The sequence below is a fragment of the Pristis pectinata genome, chromosome 7 (assembly GCF_009764475.1).
Source record: "Pristis pectinata isolate sPriPec2 chromosome 7, sPriPec2.1.pri, whole genome shotgun sequence".
NCBI classification, from domain to species: Eukaryota; Metazoa; Chordata; class Chondrichthyes; order Rhinopristiformes; family Pristidae; genus Pristis; species Pristis pectinata.
This window is the reverse complement of record NC_067411.1, coordinates 82,344,136-82,360,777: the sequence shown is the minus strand read 5'-3', so window position 1 is coordinate 82,360,777 and position 16,642 is coordinate 82,344,136. Positions and strand designations below refer to the sequence as shown.

Below are 16,642 nucleotides of genomic sequence, written 5' to 3'. Positions count from 1 at the left end.
TACACTGACAGTTAATCCAAGACCGTAAAGGTGGTTTGAAGAGCTAGCCAATAACCCACGAAGTATTCTGAACAAGGAACCAAGTTTGATGCCATGTCAGTATTAGGATGGCTTGCCTCGGTCTGAGTACCAGTGCAGATGCTGCATAAATATTCTGCTCCAGTGATCTAGTAATCAGAAGATAAAGCCACTTTTTTACACTTATGCCCAGAACCTGGACCTGCTTGTGCCAATTTTATATGCATACTTACACAGAAGAAGTGTTTTGCACCTGTTTTGAAATTTTGGTGCCCACTTCCTGCTGAAGTCCAGCCCATCGGGAAACTAGACCTAACACTTAATATCATGATTCATTCTAATGAATGTTTTCCCTGTCATTTTCGCTAAGTACGATGATGTCCTCAACATGCTTGATCTGTTTTAATTACTTAACAGAAATTGGATTGCAGGGTCACAACCTAGAGCCTTTGTTAGGTGACTTAGAACAAAGTAAGATGTACATCATAAGTACTGAAAGTGGTAAACCACATATGAATTAGAGTGCTCCTCTTGGAGCATCATTCTTGTATGTTAAAAAGCATGCCCTGTAAATTTTATTTTAAAATATCATTAGCAACAGACCTCCATGAAAATCTAGAGATCTATGAACTGCTAACTGCAGCATGCAGAACACTACATCTATTAGCCTTGTGTTGTCACTTTCACAGGGTGGGGGCCCCTCTCTGCCATGGGGCATGCGATCAGCCCATTCTATCTGTTGGGTTAGGGACTCTCCCTGGGAGACCCATGCGCCTTACCACATCCTGTTTCCTCCCCCTTCCCCCCCCCCCCCCCAATCACCTGCTTTCATTTCCATGATTCCTGCCATGGAGAGATCTCTTTAAAAGTGCTTATCCACTTCCCACTTGTGATGTGGCAGCTACCCATCCAGCAAGAAACTGTGTTTGTAAAACATACAGGTCAGGTATTAATGCTCTTAAAGGGGAACCAATTGTGATAATTGTATCTTAAAGCAGGGATGCCCCAATTCCCTGATTCTTTTTGTGTGACTTTCAATTTGGTGTTAGCACTATAAGCAGCATCCAATTAGCACAGCAAAATGCCTAAAGTTTGTTTTCTAGGCATTAATTGTTAATTAGAGATCTCTCCTGAGCATGGACATCAAATGAAGGTTCTGCTACAAATTCGGTTTTTGAATAGCCTGTTAAAGTTCACTGTCAAATTTCTTCCACGCGTTGTGGTCACTTGATGAATTGAGGTCCAGATTCTATACAAACATTAGTTTTAACAAAAAAAAATCAAGGTATCTTTTCTGGGCATGTATTTTACAATATATAAATTTCTTACAACAGTCATGCTGAAAAGTCAATGGCTGAAAAGCCTCAGCTACATTTAGCCAAGGAAAGGGCTGATTGAGATGCAAATTCTAACAGCAGTCAGCAAAACTGATCCTGGGGTAAAGTGGGGGCAAAAATAGCAGAGGACCCAGAAATAAAACTCAAGTGAAAACAAAGCTCACCAGATAATAATGGGCCAATTTTCTGTTCGAAGAAAGATTTTAGAATTAAATTTAAAAATTGCTGAAAACACCCAACAGGTCAGGCAGGATCTATGAAGACAGGAACAGAATTACAAATTCAAATTGATGACTCTATCTGAGCTTGATAACAATAACATTGATCAAGTTCAAGTTACTTTATTGTCATTCATCCATGCTATAAAAACACATGGCAGAACGAAATGTCATTTCCCCCAGACTCTCACAACAGAGAACATACATAGAACAGAAGACACACAATAAACACAACAAAAAACAAAAAAAATCAAAAAAAAAAGTGCAAGTACAAATAGTGCAAAAAATCGGTATATACAAAATACAAATTTAGTGCAGCGTTAGTGCAAAACCAAGTTGGACAAGAGAAATACAAGCTCAGTGTGTTGTACTCATTGTATAAACAGGTTCAGCAGCAGCCAAAGTTCTTATACGCCGTTGTGCAAACCAGAGTTTTTGATGTGGCATTTGTCTACCAGGGTATTCAGGAGCCTGACAGCCTGGGGGACAAAACTGTTAAGCAATCTAGTAGTTCTGGCCCGGATGCTCTGGTGCTGCTTGCCAGACGGCAGTGGGACAGATAGGTCGTGGGAGGGATGAGAAGGGTCATCCATAATTCTACAAACCTTACGTGTGCATCGTGTATTGTAAATATCCGAGATGGAGGGAAGAGGTACTCCAATGATCTTTTTCGCTGTACTCGCAATTCTCTGCAAAGACTTATGGTCAGAGATGTTACAGTTACTGTACCAGGCAGAGATGCAGCTAGATACAGGTGCTACCTTACCTGCTGAGCAGTTCCTGCAATTTTAAGATTGTGTTCAAGATTTCCAGCATCTATAGTACGTTGCCTTTATCTTATAATAATGGTTACTTGTGATAACTTTTGGCATATTAGATCAAGTAGATATTATTATAGCATGTTATATTGAGCATGTTTTCCATTTGCCGTTTTCTATTTCATGTGTGGTCTCATTATCCACACTCTGCCGTTAGTGCAATTCATTGTTCTCTACATAATATTTTTCAATGAGGGTTAAAAGGTTTGCCAGGCTGCACTGCTCATCATTGACTATTATTGCAGTACTGTATTATTCTCTCTCTGCTTCTGTCACATTATGTGTATTGCAATCTTGAGGAAGTCTATTATACGATGAAGGAAAGAATTTAACAAAGTTATCGCAACTGTAGCAAAGAAGTTTAGGAACAAAGTAGCTTCAAGTTCCAGGCAGCAACCAGCTCATGAAGTGAGAGATACAACAGAATTATTGTTTCTCAGGCCCCCGCCTTCAACATCCTGGGTATCACCATCAACCAAAAACTTAACTGAACCTACCACATAAATACTGTGGCTACAAGATTTTATCAGAGGCTGTGTATCCGATAGCAAATGTCTCGCCTCATAACAGCAACATTGCAAGGCACGAGTCAGGAGTACGATAGAATGCTTTCTCAACCTTAGAGACTCTCAAACTCCATCACTTAGAAAATCAGAGGCAACATGTGCATTGTTACCTGTAGTTTCACCTTTTGGTGGCACATCATCTTGTCCTGGAAATATAATGCCATTCCTTCATTATCACAGGGTCAAAATCCTGGAATTCCCTACCCAGCAGCACCATAAAGACTGTAGTGGCTCACACCATTTTCTCAAGGGTAGTTGTTCGGGCAATTCATGCCGGCTTGCCAGAAACATCCACACCCTAAATAAAAAATGCACAACACTCAAACATGCAGTTAACTGTTGGAATAAAATAAATCTTTGACTGTTGAGGAATTTGGATATTTGTTGTCTAATTAAATGTAGCATCTGTTGAAATGACTGAAGTTTTAACTGAACTATAATTCCGTTTTCAGTCTGTTTTCACTGTGCATGGTACCAGATGGCACTCTGATAAATTGTGCAGGTTTGCTATCATGTTTGTGAGTGCAACTAAATCAAAGTGTAGTGTTTATCTTTCTTATACCATAAATAAAGACATCAAGCAAAAACTTTGGTAAGTGTTCAGAACAAGTTTTAATACCTGCAAAATGGAATTCATAAGTTCTGAATATAATTAACGAGCATGGCAGTAACAAAATCCTCTATATGTTTTAGTGCCTCGTAGCTGAAGGCTGAGTCACTTCTGCCATTTGAGGCAGAGGTTTATCTATCACCTGAAAAATGCTGTCAAAATATATTTTTAATATATCCTTTTACTCCATTTTTTTTGAAAGATGGTAGACAGTGAGTATTTGGGGGAAAGACACCCCCTCCCCCCCAATAGACTTCATACTGCACAGCAATCAAATGCAGTGATTTTCTTTTTAACTTCAGTCATTTACACAGGAGGTCAGTGCTGGAATACATTAGGCTTCCTTCTCTCCTCCCTCACGTTCCCTCCTGTCCGGTGGAGTTATTGCTGAGGATGATTTCTGCTTGAGTCTGGAACATGTAGACACTCCATCTTGCCCCATGCAAGCCTTTTTTATGTCACAAAAAGGCAGGGGTAGCAGGACAGCTTTCCCTGTGAGATTTTCCACCATTCACAGTTCGTCTGTACTGAATTCAGCAAATTGTTGGGGTCCAGAGCTGCACTTTATAGCATCAAAGATCTACAAAGACTGCAGAAGCTGCAATTTTAATCGAACCTCACAAAGGGTTTTCAGTTGCCTTTCAACTGGTTTCAAGTCACTTATTTTGCTTCTCTCTGCCTCCCCATCACCCTGCCTCCCCATCTCACCCCCCCCCCCCAAATCCCATGCAGATGTCAGGGATGTACCGAAACCAATGCTGGTACTTACTGGAATTACTCTAATTATCTGCCCAAACCCTTTCAGTGATTTCCCCAACAAGTTTACAGCAGAACTCGTGATTTCTGCTCTGCCACATTTGGAAGTACTAGGACTTCCATCTCTGTTACTTTGGAGTTTGGAGGCTTACCAGGTTATGAGTGACCTGACTTATGGAAATCCGACTTTACACAAATGGCCCCATACATTTTAAAACATTTTTCAAGCTGGTAATAATATGTTTAATTAATGTCTGGATACCATATATATTCCATTAGTTTAATTATGGGTAGTGTTAGGGTGATTATTCAATGAAATGAACTGCAGCAGGTGTATGTAGAGCGATACGATATGGGTAGCTATAGAAAATACAACATTTCTGACTTATGGAGAAATCGTCTTATGGACAGTTCTCAGAAGCGGGATGCTGCTTAACCCAGGGACTACCTGTATTGTGTACTTGATGCAATCCAACAGTCTTTTTCTCCATTACCTTCTGTCTCTATCCTCTGCATAATAAACACAATTATGCTTGGTAACTTATGTTCAGTATTCGATACATGCTGGCCAACACTTTGTTGTTCCTGTGCTTGAACATGCTTATGACTTGCAGTAATTTTTATATCTGTCATAGCACTGTAATTTGTGATGTACATGAAATGTGCAGCATGATGTAGATCTATGAAGCACACTAACAAAACAGATTTATGAATTGCCTCAATATATAGGTGAAAACACGCCTGGAACATTCTATACTGATCTGATCTGCCTACCTAAGGAAGGATGTGCTTGCAATAGTAGGAATCTGCAATAGTTCACTGGATTCCTGGGATGAAGGGTTTGTTGTATGAGGAGAGATTAAACAAAATAAATTATACTCTGGAGTTTAGAAGAATGAGAGTTGCTTTCACTGAAGCATTCAAGATTATTACAGGGCTTGTTAAGGTAGATACGATGATGATGTTTCCTTTGGCTAGGTTATGCAGAACCAGTAGTTATAGTCTCAAGCTAAGGGGTTTGCCATTCAGGAGAGAGGTGGGAAAGAACTCTCTTATTTGTTCATAATCTGTTTATTATATAAACTCCATGCTCATTTGTGAATCCTTGTCTTATTACAACAGGAAATGCATAAGCTCATAAGGAAGATGCGGTAATTGATCTCTTAGTGAACCAGCTGAGTTTTGTTAATATCTTTAGAAAAGATGCACCAGCAGATTAAACCCAGTATACAAATCCATTCTCACTTGATTCGTAACTTTTGTGAAGCATAGACATTGCAACTGATTATTGAATTCAGACCGCTGGTTTGATCATTTGTTTCCCCAGACAGCAAGCTCACTGCATCCAGTATTCCCTGGTGGCTTCCCATCCAAGTACTGGCCTGGTAGTGTCAGCTGGTCTCTCTCAGGAAGCACAAGAATGTTGATCCATTGTTCCCCAAATGTTTCCAGGGTGCTGTGGCTCACATGATGACCTGTCAGGGATAATCCATACTGCCTGCCTTGCTAATGAAGCCCATGTCTCAAGAATTAATGTTATAAACCTTATAGATCAGTTATTTTGTTTTAAACTAAATGCATTTCTTTTTCTACTGTTTGGCCAGATCAGTGGTGTAGAATGGCATGCAAACAAAAGCTTTATACTGTATCTCAGTACATGTGATGAACCAATACCAGTACCACTACCAATACCAATAGCAATGTTTTCATATGCATACATGAAAATTCTACTTCAGTATGTTTTGAATGCACTGTTGTTAATTTGTATGTCTTTTCACAGACAATTCTGATTGAAAATGAAGAACTGCCCAAGATATTCTTGGACTTTCTTAATATTCGCCATCTTCCTTCTCTTCCAAAAATTGAAAGTTGTGGGTAAGTTGCAGACTTACTTTAAAATAGCTATCTCTAACAGCAGAGGCAAAATGCTCTTTATTTAATTGCAGTGCAGAAGTCAGTAATGTGCTGAAGACACATGTCAGCTCATCCAACTTCCTACTTCACTGCTCAGCTCAGGAGCAGAAGCTCAGTCATGCTGAGCTGAGGAGGTGGAAACGCTTTGCATCTGGTTCCTCAGTTCTATGACTTTATTTAAGTGAGGTTACCAAACTGGATTAGTAAGTGTTTTGTTTTAATTTATTGAATCGTAATGTCCCTATTGAGTTTCTGTCACTTAAATATGTTTTAAGTGTATGTATTTAATGTTTTAATTTAAATCAATTTTAACACTGTTATTAGAAATATTGTAAGAAATTTATTTATTAGTCACATGTGCATCGAAACACACAGTGAAATGCATCTTTTTGCATTACTGAGAATGAGCTGGGGGCAGCCTGCAAGTGTCGCCACTCCTCCTGCACCAACATAACATGCCCACAACTCCCAACCTGTATGTTTTTGGAATGTGGGGGGAAACTGGAGCACCCGGAGGAAACCCACGCAGACACATGGGGAGAATGCGCTCATGTGGTCAGTAAGTCCTAAAGTATGGAAATGCACTTTGGCCCACTGAGTCCATGCTGACTATCGAGCACCCACTTGCACTAATCCTACATTCATCCCATTTTGTTCTCCCCCAAGATTCTACCACAACACTTTTTCTTTTATTCATTAAAGGGATGTGGGCTTCGCAGGCTAAGCCAGCATTTAATCACCCATCCCTAATTTCCCGTGAGAAGGTGGCGAGCTGTTTTCTTGAACCACTGCAGTCTTTGAGGTGTGAGTATAACCATAATGCTGCTAAGTAGGAAGTTCCAGATGTTGGAAAGGAGGGCAGTTTTTGGCATTGTCATTCCAGTGCCAAGGTCAATTCCAGGTGATCTGTCTGGTTTTATTTCCTTGGGCTTTCTAACAGTTTATTACAACTGAATGGCTTGCTAGGCCATTTCAGAGGGCAGTTAAGAGTCAACCACATTGACGTCCTCTCTAATGCAACAGTGGATGGCTAGCTCAAACCTAGAAGAAACCCAATGCATAAAAGTGCATAGCATCATTGGTGTTAATGCCCTGCACTGAAGTTTCAGCTGGCTAGCATATTTCATTGGGGACTTGCTTATTGAAGCACCAGTGACTCACACATCATTTGTCGCTGAGGTTCAGGTGGGAGAATTGCTCAGTAAACACCCTGGGTGGACTGGTCTTCTTCTGAGAGCATACCTCCTTATTCTCCGTCCTTGAAAATAACTTGGCACCTGCTCACCTAAACGATATGTGCTATGGTGCTAACTTTTATGTCCTAGATTTCCAAGAAACGAGTTTGAAATCATTTGAGTTTTGGGTACTGGGAATTAAACAATTCATGCATTTACTTTTTGCTAGACCAGTTAACAAAGTCCGCTAGATGTGTTCACAGATATGCCTAAATTGACAGCCGCAACAACATGAATTGCATCCCATAAAACAATATAAAATCACCCCACTTGAACTGGGCAACAGTAAAAAATTAAAGTGGATAAAGTGGTCTTCCCGTGCAAGCTTTGCTAGGGCAATAAAAAAACTAATCCTATTCCCACGTGATTCCCTTAGTCTTATGCCACCTTTTACTTTAGATAATTTCCCCTTTAAAAATATATTGACTACCACCACCTGTCTGGTCCATGTCTCCAGATTCAGCTTTTCAAACGCTGCTGTCCCTTCACTGAAACTCGGTGAACTTCAGGTTACCTATATTCTGCACAAACTCCTACCCACCCCTCACACCCAACCTTGCTCCCAAATCCCCAACACTTCCAGTTTAAAATTCCAGTGCATGAGGTGTAGTTGGCTGGAAGTCCAGCCACCAGCAGTGAGTGAAGGGAATGAGCCATCTATATAGGAGTCTGAAGGAGTAGAGCAAAGTTGGGAAAAATATTTGTCATCCAAGGAATGTTCAAGATTGGTGCTCATTGCCTGAAAGGGTGGTTGAGGCAGAAACCTTCAGTGCATTAACAGGAACTTTCATGCATAATTGAAATACCATAATGTATGAGAATGTGGGCTGAGAGCAGTAAGGTAGGATCTGTTGCCATAGTTCTTAGCCAGCAGGGACATTGAGAGCTCCCCAATGTTGCAATCCCTTACATTTCTATGAAATTCAGTAATTATTTACGTGTGATCAATAGAAAGGTGTTCTGACTAGAAGATACCAAATGAAAGCATTTGTAGGACAAAAAGTTGAATAACTGACAAATCATAATTTGTTAAATCTCTATAACATAAATACTGGACAAATACAATGTAAGATACTAACGTATCAAAATAATTTTTATTTTAGCTCCATTGAAGACTATGAATCTGAAGAATTCAGGTAGGTCCCCTGTCTAAGTATATAGAGATGCAATCTGTCTAAAAGAGAATGGCTTAGAATTTACAGTCAGTGGCAAGGTAATGGCACATTGCTGACCACTAGATCAACAGATAATTAACATCAGAATTCTTTTGATTGATAGATTAATGATTAATTACCTCTGAGTTATTACTGGAGATTTGGCAATCTGGCATCTTTGGCATTTCGTTCTCTTGGATATAACCAAAGTAATATTTTCACTAGCCAGATACCTGTCCTCATTTCAGATCTTATTAAATGGGGCAATGGATTTAAGTGGAGAGTTACTACATTTCATCTGTCTAACATCGTCCCTATTCTGGATTCACCAGCAATCTAGGTTTTTTCCTAGTGAATGCCTTTATCATTTAAAGCATCTCTATTAGATTGCTGTTCAAAGAAATGCAAACCACATTTATACAACTATTGTCTACGCCTCTGCTCTGACTTGGATTGCTGTTAAAAGAACTTAAAATCGACAAGGATAAGAAAAGGTCATCTGGTCCACTGAAACCCATTCATCGAGCACTTGGCTTCTCCACTCACATTTTGAGTATTCCTAATGCATTAAATTGTATCAGTATTTACCTCCCTTTATTGGAGACATTTTGCCATTTTTTTTAAGGTTTACTCCTCATGTGTGCTCTTTGATCCCATTGGCTATATTTACTTTGAGGTAATATTCTGGATTCACTTTGCATACTATTTCATATATATTAGAGTTACCTTTTTGAAAACAAGCCTGTCATTTTTGACATACACAAATCTATTTGAAAAATACATATATTTTATTTTCATTATAAACCTGAGAATTATTCTAATGACAAATTCCTTGTTCAGTTAGAATCAGTTAGTGACATCCAGTCATCTTATCAGGTTCCAAGATGAAGTGTCAATAAATATCCATTGAATAAACAGTCAGAGGGTCAGCAGGGGTAGGAAGGGGTGGATGACGATGAATGGGAATTTGTCTCTGGCTCCAGTGGTAAATGAGTGCAAGAAAATCCACCACTATTTGTACTGACCTCATCCATTCTATGCAGTTAATTATTCAAAGATGATTACAATCAGTTGACAAAATTCTGGCATGCTTTTAGCACTGGCAACCAGAGATGAATTTCTCAGCTTGGTCTAATTGAATGCTTATGGATAATATTTTGCAGATGTTATTTATTTAAGAAACATGTTGATTGTTAAATTAATGTTAAAAAGCCACTTGATTCGGTGTTTGTTAATTCCTATAAAAACAATGTCCATCGTGATATGGCAGAATAACGTTATTTACACTTCATACTATAAGATGAACATGTTCACCAAATTACATTTTTAGAGACCGTAGTGAAATGTAATGATCTGTTCCTGACTGCTTTTTATTCTTTCACAGTTCATTATATTGTGGTTTGAAAACAATTTGGTATATGTTGTACACTACTTGATGTTTGCAGTTCCAGGATACTGATATTCTTGTCCTTGACCTTTCCAGCAAACTATCCCACCAGCCAGTGCTGCTTTTCCTGAGGGATCCATACATCTTGCCCACAGCCACCGGTAATCAAGCCTGTCATCTGTTAACAGCTCTTTACTGTTTCAGCTGTTAACCTTGTAACATTGTGTGAAAATGAAACTGAAGTCTAGCCTCAACCCACTAGATTAGGATTGGTAAGAAGCATTATTTTGATATTCTTCCGCTCCACCATGCTGTTGAGCAAGGATACCTGGCCTAGAAGGTGCAGTGAAGTTCTGAAGAAATTCCTGGCCTCATCAGTTCTGAGAAGTGAAATAATGCAAGTTTGATTTAGCATTTTCATACAATCCTGTTGCTGAAACATTTTTTTACCACTGCCCGAGGAGGAAGAAACAAATTTCATTACCTTAAGATCTACCTACTAACAAAGAGTTAACATCATTCTGCTAGGTATAAGGACATTACCACAATTGCATTCCTTTAAGAAATTTAAATTTTACCTGTTGGTCAACACGAATTCCCCCATTTTTCTGGGGAGCAACATTATTTCTCCCCTTTTTTGTAATTGATTTCTATTCATAAATCAGATCATTCTCTGCAGCTATCTTTGAATTTGGGGAAGAAACCCTAATGAAGTTTCTTGATCTGCAACTTTATGTCGTTTTGACTGGAAAGTTAACCAACTTAATTTTTTTTATTATTGATTGTAAGACCACAAACCTTACTAGTGGTGGTGCACTGAGGTGAGATCTCAATTATGGAAATCCTTATGTAATTTTTTTTTAACTTAAGTCAAACCTTTTACTCTAGTTCTTCTCCCAATTTTGTTTGCAAAACCTCCAAGCTGATGTTGCTGCTGAAAGTAAGCCATTCAATGCATTCATTCCTGGAAATATAGTCCTTGTCACAAAAAAACAGATGCATTCCCTGATAGTTTGTAGCAATTGAAACCATTCGTAAATCTGCCCAACATACCCTGTTTTGAAAATTAATACAGGTTAATTTCCTATAAATCTCAATTTCAGTAAATATTTTCGAGGGGTGAATCTCATATGTACTTCTGATTCACTATTTGTAAATTGCTAATGCAATATAGATTGATCTGGAGACTGCTGGTTTACTCGTTACCTTTTTTGAAAGGAGTGCCATATCAGCATGTTTCCAGTTTTGTTACATTTTGTCAGTGTGATTATATCCCACTGTATTTTTAGCACCTAAAATTAAGTTGCACCATCCGGCGTCATTGGTTCCCTGTCATTAGTTATGAGCTCTCTTAGCCTCTTACGAACATTGATCTCAAAGTAATTCATCTGATTAATATTATCCTCCATATTGAAGGACATAGTACTAATCTAAATCCTGGTGGTGTTTTAATAATTTTATGAAAATGCATATGTTATTTTTGAAGTACTGTATAAAAACTTAGTCACAGATAGAGATTGCAAAACAAAATGTCATTGTGGTGCTGAAACTAGTGATAATTGCAACTAATGATACTGCATGACTAAATGTAAGTAAGGTCTCTCCAGAAACTTTTACCTTTTTTTATTTGATGTTACATACGTCCAACTACTATATCAGCGCAGTTATAAAGACTTGGTCTACTGGGGCCATTTTCAGGAGCAACTCCCCACCTGTAATTTAGATGACCAGTTGGTAGAGAAAAATCAAGGGATGGGAATAACCTGAGCTGTTGTTAGACATTCATACAGCAGGAAATATGTGAACAATGAAGCAGCTACTTTTGACCATAGGTTAAGTTTTGACGTACATATAGGTAGATTGCACATGGCACATGCTCTGCCCATTTGTAATTGTGAGTGGTCTAATCATCCACCTTTAAAGCCCATGACTCGTATTACCTCCACAAAAATGCTGACTCACCACTGGACAAATGCTTGTTTCCTCACCTCTCCCCCATCCCCCATACTACATCCTACTAGGATTTAGCCCAGTAGCCTTGAGCCTCTCAATCTGCAGCAGATTCAGAGGTTTTAGCTCATAGGTTGCATTCATATCAAGCTGAACCTGATATGGATTTGGACCTCCCACGCAGTCTTTATATTTTTCTATTTCAGCAGTTTGAAAAAAACCACTCACCCCAATTGTGCCTTGTGCCGGCTGTTTGCCAGTAACATTGATCATTATCATGTGTTTTTCTCTTGCCCACCTCAATCATTAACTTTATTGCCCACTTAATTACTAAATTCAACTTAACTTCCATCTGCTATTGTCAGTATTGTAAATCGTTATCATATCAGCTCTTAGCAAAGATGGCATTTCTCAATGAAGCTTAATAGGCTTATTCTTGTAAACCGTGGCTTCATATCTTCCACTTGCTTATAGCCATTTTCTCACTAATATATATGGTACAATTTAGTAAAAATATGACTCCAGTCATTAATCCCTAATGAAGTAAAGAATCCATTAGAATTCTTTGTTCATTTAGAATTCTTTGAAGAGGTAACAAGCAGGTTAGACAAAAGAGAGTCAGTGAATGTTATTTACTTGGATTTTCAGAAGGCATTTGACAAGGTGCTGCACATGAGGCTGTTAAACAAGGGGCAAGGTACTAGCATGTATAGAAGATTGGCTGACTGGCAGAAGTCAGACAGTGGGGATCCAGGACTCCTTCTCAGGATGGCTGCCAGTGACGATTGGAGTTCTGCAGGGGTCAGTGTTCGGACCGCAACTTTTCACTTTATACATTCATGATCTGATGACATTATGGCCAGGTTTGCAGACAATACCAAGATAGGTGAAGGACAGGTAGTGTCACAGAGGCAGGGAAAAGAAGTGGCAGATGGAATACAGTGTAGGGAAGTGTGGGGTTGTGCACTTTGGTAGGAAGAATAAAGGTGTAAACTATTTTCTCAATGGGGAGACAGTTAAATCGGAGGTGCCAAGGGACTTGGGAGTCCCAGTTCAGGATTCCCTTACGGTTAACTTGATTTGGCAGTAAAGAAGGCAAATGAAATGTTGGCATTCATTTTGAGAGGACTAGGACATAAAAGCAAGGCTTTATAAGGCATTGGTCAGACTGCATTTGAAATATTGTGAGCAATTTTGAGCCCAGTGTCTAAGGAAAGATGCGCTGACCCTAGAGAAGGTCCAGAGGAGGTTCACAAGAATGATCCCAGGAATGAAAGGTCTGACAGTATGAGGAGCATTTGATGTGATGTCTGTGGGCCTGTACTGGATGGAGTTCAGAAGGATGGGGGGAGGATTCTCACTGAAACCTACCGGATACTGAGTGGACGTGGAGAGGATGTTTCCATTATAGTATGAGAGTCTAGGTTTCGAGGGCACAGCCTCAGAATTAAAGGACATCCCTTTAAAACTGAAATGAGGAGGAATTTCTTCAGCTAGAGGATGGTGGATCAGTGGAATTTGTTGCCACAGAGGGCTATGGAGGCCAAGTCATTGGGTGTATTTAGGGCATTTGGTTCTTGATTGGTAAGGGGGTTAAGGTTTACAGGGAGAAGGTGGGAGAATGGGGTTGAAAAAAAATCAGACATGATTGAATGGCAGAGCAGATTCAATGGACCAAATGACCTAAACCTGCCCTAGATCTTATGGTCTTATAGTAAGTACACTTAACAACTTTTTATTTCTGAAGAAATGTTTTTAAATATTTTTGAATTTTTACCCATTGTTTTCCTTCATTGATAATAATAATTTATTTCATTCTGTTTATTAAAGTATTATTTCCTCCCTCTCTCTCTCCTCTCTCTCTCTCTCTTCCACCACCCCACCCCCCCCAAGTCTAGTTTATATAATGCTCACCTGGCTACCGCTTATTGTGAATTTGGAATAGACTTGCAAGGATGTTACAGGGCCAGGAAAAGTTAGATAAATTAGGGTTGTTTTCTTTGAAATAGAGGATGCTGAGGGGACACCTAATTAAGCTCTATAAAATTATGAGGGACATGCATGGAATTAATAGATTCCACAATAATTCCCTTAGCTCAGGTGTCAAAAACCAGCGGGCCTAGATCTAAAGTAATTAGTCGAAGGATTTGAGGGCGATGAGGAAAAATAAATATCACACAGAGGAGAATAAAGGTCTGGAGCTCACTGCCTGAATGGTAGGATTCTCTATCCTAAGCCGGAAATACAAATTTTGTTGTTTAAACTGAACATGAATAAGAATGAAAACTACTCCAATACATAGATATTATCAAAAACAAATGAAGCTTCTTCTTCAGAAGCAGTTTTCTAAATGGAAAGTATTGCTCCCTGCCAAGCATTCTTTTAAATTAAGACTTCTCAAAGTACGGATTTGTTAAACCTCCTCATCCTTTTCTTAAAAGCTATTGTAAAAATATTATGGATGCCAAAGTGGATAATTCTCTAAATGGATGCAAGAAGAGCAAAGAACAATTAATTTACACCTGTTCTTTCAGTACAGGCAGTTCATGAAATGTGTGCTACCTGCTTACTATAATGGGATGTGACCAGCACTTACAACACTTCATGGGCATATTCTTATCACCAAGACTCCATTGTGTTTGCAGCTGGTGCCCATTAAAGCCAATCTTAAACTGAAAGCATTTTAGTCGGGGGAGTTGCATGAGCACACCATAATATACCCTCTGCTGACTAAAGTCTCAGTTTTTACTGGAACACAAACAGAAACCATCCATCATCTGACTGCTACAGTGGAAGCTTGGATCTCTGAAGGAGCCCTGCAGTATTCAGCAGAGTGTGTTTCAGGATTTGCTATGTTGCAAGCTCATATTGCTGCTATCACTAAGCTGTTGCTTTCATTGTTTTAAGGGAGAAAGAGGCTTACTGAGCGACGCAGCATTCCAACATTCTGACCTCCAAAATAGTGGCTGGATTTGATGAGACACTGTCCCAGGACAGCGACAGCAACTGTGACTCCATCAGGCACTAATCTGCTGTCCTCTAAGACGGCAGCATTTGTGTACCTACCGTTGTCATTCTGATTGCTGTTAATACTCTTAACCCCTTGCACTAAGACAAACTAGTCCAAAGTTCTCCTTCTCAACCCAAAGCAACTTGAACTCATCCTTCAAAGCCATCTCGGTCTCTTCCATTAAATGTCTGAAGATGAGGAATGGCTCTATAAGCATAATAATAAATGAGGTCCCAAAAGTCAGTCTGCATTGTCTTATTAAGAGTGAAGGATTATTTCCAGGTGTATAAAAGTTCATTCCTGGTTGGTAGAACCGAGCAGAGCATTTAGTAGCAACTGCACAATCTATCCTCCTTTCGAATTCAGTTCCATTGATTTCAGTCACTATAATGCACTTAGCCCTACTAATGTCACTATAATACACTGAGGATGATTTTCAGGTACTTGGACCTGTAACTATAACTGAAGTTTTAATTTAGGATACCATAGCTCAGACTTGTACTTCGACAGTATGGCTTAGTACTCTGATTTGTCAATTACTCGCGTTATTGTCAGGAGCTTTGGTCCCAACCTCACCGATCTTAGTGAAAGTGCAACTCAAGCATTGCTTTGTTCTTACTGATATGATGGTAATTGAAGACTATAAACCTGATCTTTTTTTGTGATCTCTTAGATGACTTCCCAAACGTAGTGATTGAAGGTGTTCTACATGGTACGTACTACCCATACCTTCAAATAAGGTAGAGTGGATTCTACACAAAAGGCATCTCTGGAGATCCAGTGCCAACAGTTATTGGAGGTGTACATGTTTTTATAAGAAACTGTTGGTTCTCAACGTTCTTCCTTGACAGGATGCACATTTTAAGGTTATTATACCATTTAATTTTAACTTTTACATTATTCATTTAATTAATGTCTATATATAAAGCAGACTTCCATGTAAATGCTTATCAATGAATGTGATATTTCAGCATAAATCATGAGTATGGAACTAATGAATACTATGGAAATATTTTTGTGTAATTTTAAAGTCAAATGTATTAGTTCATTATTAAGTAGAGAATATTTCTGTTTTATGGCTTAGATGTATTTTCCAGTTTGAAATAAAAACTCTAATCAATATAGCAACAGTTGAAGTTGGACAATGTAAGAATGTTTGTTGCATTTAATTATGTAGAATGAAAAAATATTTATCACTAAATCACATTACTGTCCTTTTTACTGTCATAATCTTATTGAACATTGAATTGGTAAAACACTTCTTTATTAGAATCACTTGTTTTATGTAATAAATTTAAACACAACTGAACAATATGAATGATTTGTGTTCCATTGATTCATTTTGAGTGTGAACTTTGATCACTTTTTGTTAAGTTTGGTCAAGGGCCTGTGAATCAGCACTAGAGACTTAAGTTCATTGTTTTAAGTTTCCACTCAGCTACTTCCTTCCTTATTTTAAAATGTATATGTTCTCAATGGCTTGTCAGAATCAATACAATTTGCCCCTGTACCTTTAAATTTCAATGATCTAATGGAAAATTCTAAGGATATAATTTAACATTCTCATCCTTGTATTCAAAACTATCCATGGGCTTGCCACTCCCTATCTCTCCAAGTCTACAACTCTCAGATCTCTTCATTATTCCCAATTCCAACCTTCTGTCTTTTT

At 38.7% G+C, this 16,642-nt stretch overlaps 1 protein-coding gene across 2 annotated transcripts in view; it reads left to right on the top strand.

Moving 5' to 3' along the window:
* LOC127572503 (sorting nexin-24-like) overlaps positions 1 to 16,262 on the top strand; it is a 118,277-nt gene extending 102,015 nt beyond the window's left edge. For both annotated transcript variants that reach the window (XM_052019858.1, XM_052019859.1), the window contains exons 4-7: positions 6,104 to 6,198; positions 8,576 to 8,608; positions 10,110 to 10,174; positions 15,647 to 16,262. In XM_052019858.1, the coding sequence (XP_051875818.1) occupies positions 6,104 to 6,198; positions 8,576 to 8,608; positions 10,110 to 10,174; positions 15,647 to 15,717 (264 nt within the window). In that variant the 3' untranslated portion in view covers positions 15,718 to 16,262. The remainder of the gene's footprint in view (positions 1 to 6,103; positions 6,199 to 8,575; positions 8,609 to 10,109; positions 10,175 to 15,646) is intronic.
* Positions 16,263 to 16,642: the final 380 nt, after the last annotated feature.